At 34.8% G+C, this 6000-nt stretch overlaps 1 protein-coding gene across 7 annotated transcripts in view; it reads right to left on the reverse strand.

Annotated features, from left to right (window-relative positions):
- Positions 1-6000, reverse strand: part of Stap1 (signal transducing adaptor family member 1) — a 55873-nt gene that overhangs the window by 37544 nt on the left and 12329 nt on the right. For 4 of the 7 annotated variants that reach the window (XM_047565981.1, XM_047565979.1, XM_047565978.1 and 1 more), the window contains one exon: positions 1926-1997. In XM_047565981.1, the coding sequence (XP_047421937.1) occupies positions 1926-1997 (72 nt within the window). Of the gene's footprint in view, positions 1-1925; positions 1998-2738; positions 3020-3711; positions 4038-6000 lie in introns of those variants that run through there. The other 3 variants (XM_047565983.1, XM_047565980.1, XM_047565982.1) reach the window with 3 other exon arrangements.

Below are 6000 nucleotides of genomic sequence, written 5' to 3' on the forward strand. Positions count from 1 at the left end.
TATTCTTATCCAAAAAGTGGGGATTAGAAATATACCCACTCAGCAGAGTTGCTGTGAGAAGTAAATAGAAAATGCACATAAAATATTTGAATGTTTATTATCTGCCATGTACTCCCTCACATTCTTATATAACCCATCTCATGTAATTATTTTGATAGTCTTATGAGATGGACCATGTTTCACCCTACATTTAGAGATCTGAAGACTGAGATTATGAATATCTCCTCTACAACTCTTTATGTAACTTGCTTCTCTAGATTCACTTACCCTTTTACTACCCAACACTGCACCAGGAAAGGGACCTTTCAGGATGACATTAAGGACTTCCCTTATCCTTTGACTTCCTGTTCTGTTGGGCCACTGAGGAACACTGGCAAGAGATCAGAGGAGTGAGGAGAGTGAAGTTGGGTATATCTTACCCTGTGTGGTTGTTCTCTTGGTCAAAGATCTTACCTCTTTCAAATATGATCTCTCCCAGTCTTTTCTTTTCCTCCTTTTTCTTGGTAGCAAGGCACTAATATTAGCCCCAGGGTTCTATACTATCCTTTGTGGTGTCCTTACTGTGCCCACTGCTTTTAATATTTATTTTAAAATTTGATGATACTTTCTTCAAGTTGTGCAATTTGAGATGTCATCATTTTCCTACCAGTTCCCTCTTTGATACACAGAGACACAGAGAGATTAGGTAATTAGCCCAAGATTCCACAGTTAACAGTGGCAGGATGGGCAATATGTCTGAGGCCACCAGGCTCTCAGTCATTAAGCTGTTCTGCCTCTTGTCACACTGTAGTAAGTGAACAAGAACAGTTAACACTCTAATTTACTGTACATCATACAAGGTTTTAGATAATGGGCTTTTGATTACTAACATCAGTGGGAAGTTGGAATGCACAACTGAGAACTTCATTTTTTAACAATTTATTGTGGCTTCTTTTTTAAAAAAATATTTTAGTAGTAGATGGACGACACAATACCTTTGTTTTTTTTTATTCAGTTTTTTTATGTGGTGCTCAGGATTGAACCCAGTGCCTCACATGTTCTAGACAAGTACTCGACCACTGAGCCATACCCTCAGCCCCAACAACTTGTTGTGGTTTCTGACAACACCCTTGTATAAATCTTGTCTATACAGAACTCTGGTGAAAGAACCATTTTAAGTTTATTTTTTATTTTTGTTTTTAATTGTCTTTGGCTAGTTCACTGCTAACGGTGCCGAAATGCCTAAATGTGGGATACATTGGATCATGGTATTTCTGTTTCTTTCCTTAAATCAGGGTATGACAGCTCTAATAAAGATGTTCTAAGAAGAACAGGCTACTATATTCATGATATAGAATGTTTATATCTAAATAAGTTACTGACCCATTAAATTTCTTATAAGTATAGTATTCCAAAGTGGGCAAACATTTGCACTAAAACATCTTATTCATGAAATAAATGAGACACACAATCAAAATTTGAAATTAAAACAAATAAATTCCTTGTGTTGCTCTTGTGCTTTGTGGGGTATGTTTTTGTCTTTACAGAAAGATTAATTTGTGACATTATATGTTGTTATGCTCTGGGTATTATCTTGTTCAAATTATAACTATATGCTACAGCAAGATAAGAAGTGAGGAAATTGAGGCTATCACTTGGTATTAAGCAATTTATATCCAGACACCAAAAATTTCCACTTTTTAACTAAACTCTTATTATCAGGATCAGAAAGAAGAGAATGAGTTAATACCTTCTGATTTCCCCAGGAAATTTTACCTTTGATCCTATCATAATCGACAGCCCTCAGATTAAAACTTTCTCAGCTGACTTGGTTATACTAGAGCATCTTTATTTTCGGATGGCAGAAAATCCAAAAGAAATAATAGACCATGTGACAAGAGCATATTGGGAAAAATTGAATCAATTGAATTTGTTTGACTACTTACTGTTGTATTTTTCTTGTCGGTATAAAAGAAAAGCGTAGTTCCTCTCAACTCTGTCCAATAACGTTTGTACTCCTGTGGGAAAGAAATTGTAGGCATTTTTTCTTTAGTGTATATTCAACTTTTTCTTTTTGACATTTTCCTTTTTAGCTTTCTCAACTGCTTTGTATAAGACTCTTCTTTCTCCTAAATAATTCTCCTAATTTTTAATGGTTTGATTTTATATTTCATTCTTGAGTAAATTCTTCTCAAATCTAGTTTAGCATAATATTTGAGGTAAGAATACAATTTGATATGTGTTTAGATAATTTTTCAAAATCTTCTCAATGATTTTAGACCATGTGTGCAGTTTCAGTGGAAGCTTGTGCATGTGAAAGGGGCTGTTTAAGGGTCCAGGAAAGGGTAAGGGTATGATATCTAACTTTTAGAACAGATGAAAGGATTGAATGAATTAATACATGTCAACCAGTTAGCAGAGTTCACGTTCATAGTTTGGGTTCAACAAATAGTATATATTATTGGTATAGATCAAGAAAATGTGAACAATTGTTAATGACAAAAATAAGACCATCAAAGTTAAACTTTAAAGACTAAATTTCATTCATGTGATATTTAATTATTGGCACATTCACATTACCATGAATTCTATAGAAATATAATATTTTAAGTTTTAAGAAATTTAAATAGCATCATCAGACTCACATTTTACTCAAGTGAAAGTCTACTTGAATAAATATTAAGATTGGCTATATTACAAAAGAATAAAAGTGAGTTTAAAGAATAAAGAATAAAATATTTCTACATCTAAAGACTTACCTTCATATCTAGTTCTTTCCAAAAGTATGTTTTTAAGAATCCCAGTAAGTTTAATAGACATATTGATCAATCCTTCCTTTAGGATTTAGTAAGTTGAACTTTTGCAATTTGTTGAGTCATCATGGCTTACATGTTGAAGATAAAGTTAAGAAATCCACAAAAATTATTTTCTTCTTTTTTTATTTTTTTCTCTAAATGTGAAGACACTTTCTACTCTAGTATTTTTTGCCCTTTCCTTATGTCAATATCATGTATCCTTATTTTGACTTAGGACAACATTTGTCACCTCTTCAGAATTTACGTGTTTATTTTTTCAAATAATAGAACCCTACAACCTCATCTTGCTTTTATTTTCCTAGCTCCCAAGATTGAATTCTAATATATAATAATAAAATAATAATTCTTTATTAAAATCACCATATTTTCTTGTGTTCTTGATAGAACTATTTTCATCTTTTAATAAGCTGCTTTACTCTTATTTTTCTATAAAACAAGCCATCTTAAAAAAGAAACCAACACCCAAGTGCACTTACTGAACTAAAAAAATTTTAAAACAGTTCTGTGGCTTGCTGATTGTTTTTCTGATCTGGGTGTATGTGGCTGCGGCCGAATGTTCTAGAGTAGCCTCATTCACCTGCCTAGGTCTGGGTTTTGAATGTACAACTCCTGGGAAGGCTGAGACAGTTTAAGTCTTACTCCTTATGATCTCTTGTCCTCCAGTCAGCTAGCACAGATTTGTTCACATTCTGGCAGAGGAATTCCCAGGAGTAAGAGAGCAAAGCCCAATGCAGAAGCATATTCTAAGCTTCTGCTTTTGTTACATTTACCTAAGCATGTCATATGACCCAGTCCAAAGGCAAAGGGTAGAAAAATAGACTCAAACACTTTGAGGGAGGAAAGGAAAGTCAATTTCATTGGGATGTGGCTATAGTGATGGCTTAAACGAATTGGTAGTATTACTGCAGCAACCCACCTCAGGGGCCGAAATGGAACTTGGAACACGGTATCTTTGTCCAAGTTCTGTGGTCATTCACTCCAATTCACATCCCTAAATGAGAGCTGACTATAACCTGAAGATGCTACCTAAACAAGAACAAGACACATAGAAAAGAACAATTCAAAAGTACATGGGACTGAGGGATCAATCAACATATAGTCCTCAATGGAGCAATCACAAAATGGGGCAAAGAGGTTCTTCATCTTGTATGAAATCCAGATGCCCAATGTGTAGTTGATAGCATCAAGCAGTTTAATAAGACAAGAAGCAAATCTCTCTCCCCTCCCCACCACCCTACGTGGTATAGGGGATTGAACCCAGGGGCACTCTCCCACTGAGCTACATCCCTAGTCCTTTTTTAGTTTTTATTTTAAGAAGGGTCTCACTAAGTTGCCCAGACTGACCTCCTGCCTCAGCCTCACAAGTTGCTGGGGTTATTGGCATATCCCACCACACCTGGCTAAGATAACAAATCTTAATTTCAACTCCATTAGAAGTTTTTTCTTTATTCTTTTCATATAGTAAGCAAAGTGCATTGCCCTTGCCTGGCGTTTCTGCTGCCTACACTTTCCAATCTATACTGCATTATTGAATACTGCCAGAATGAATGATCTCCTCTGAAGAGTAGAATTGGTGAGTTTGGAAGGCAGCATGCTCATCTCAGCCCCTTCCTGTCCCCTCTCAGCTAAGTCCACCAGGAGACAGCAGATGTTCTGTTCCATTCCCTAATGGGTGGCAAAGGACCTCTAAGAAGTGAAGGTTTATGCCTCTCAAACTGACTTGAGGTAGCTCAAGACTACCTAAACCTTGGATAAAATGTTAGCCTTAAATCAAAATCACATATTGGTAGACTTTAAACAATAATAAAAGTAAGTAATAGATCTTAATTTGTGTGATTCCTGGTTCTGATTGGTTTCAAACTTGAGAGAGAAATATCCCAATGAGTAGTATAAAAATGTAAAAGTTGGGGTTATTGCTCATGGATATTTGTTTTGGAATAATTAAAATGTTCTGGAAATAGTGATGATAGTTGTCCAGGTTTGTGAATATATTGAAACACACCAAATAATAATAATTATTATCCCTCCCTAGTAAGAGTTCACTGTTAAGGGTCCAAGAATAGAAATAATGAAGCCAGTCTCCTGCTATTGCTTCATAGAGTATTGAAGAACTACATGAGATAATAAGGCAAATAAAGTACATAGAACCTGGGACATGGCAAGTATTTAGTAAATGTTGATCATTTAAACAACAAAAATGAAGAAGAGCATTATTTCATCACTCATATTATTGATATGTATTTTACACTTTTTAAAATCTCTGTAATAGTTATTCTATGTGCTGATTGTGTGTGTGAGCTAGGGAGAGATGGAGGTTTAAAAATGTCTAAAATTGATGTCTTTCAATGGGACTGGACGTGAGAAAGATAGGATATTTTATATGCCAGAATAATGAAGCCAACTGTCATTCCTATATGACATCACCTTCCCATGTTGTCTTAAATAAAGAGATAAAAAAATCACAGAGAAATTTAAATTCAGAAGCTCCTAGTGTATACAGACACTATGATCAGATAGATGTTCTGCAAAAATGATGAAAGTCAGTGATCTTTTATTCTCCCAAAAAGTACTTGAACTTTCACAGATTTGACCTGCAATGAAATAACAAAAAAGTTCTAATTTATCTTGGGAGTTGATTTGTTTTGTTTGTTTGACTTATCACACCACTTTTAAAAAATTAAGGTGTTCACATTCTGCTCTATTGGTAAGCTTCTTCAATGAAAGGAGTAGATCAAGGTCAAGGATAGTTTGTATTTCAGAACTAGAATTGGGGGTAAGGGAGAATGCAGAAGGAGATGGGAATGTTGTTACATTGTTTAGGAACTTAAATTGTCCGTTGTATAGTTTTACTAAAGTATGTCTTCTAAGATTGAGTCTAACGCCAAAACTAAGTGATTCTTGAAAGAAAGGAAAGCAAGAGAAACCCCTGAAGTCAAAGTCTACCATTGTTCCTTTTTCAAACCAGCCTCATTCATTTAATTGTACATAACTAGAATACCTAACATCACCAATAGCCAGTCGAGGTTTATTGAGTTCCCTCTGAATGGACAAGCAGACATTCATTTGTGCTCTCCTGAGAAAAATTACAAAGACATTCAGTCAATTAATATCAAGAAAGTGATATTAATTGGATAGATTTAATCAGGGGAAAATAGGAGTTTAATAGGTAAGCAAACCCAAAAACTCATGGAAAGGATTAAGGAGA

This window comes from Sciurus carolinensis, chromosome 10, assembly GCF_902686445.1.
Source record: "Sciurus carolinensis chromosome 10, mSciCar1.2, whole genome shotgun sequence".
Lineage (NCBI taxonomy): Eukaryota > Metazoa > Chordata > Mammalia > Rodentia > Sciuridae > Sciurus > Sciurus carolinensis.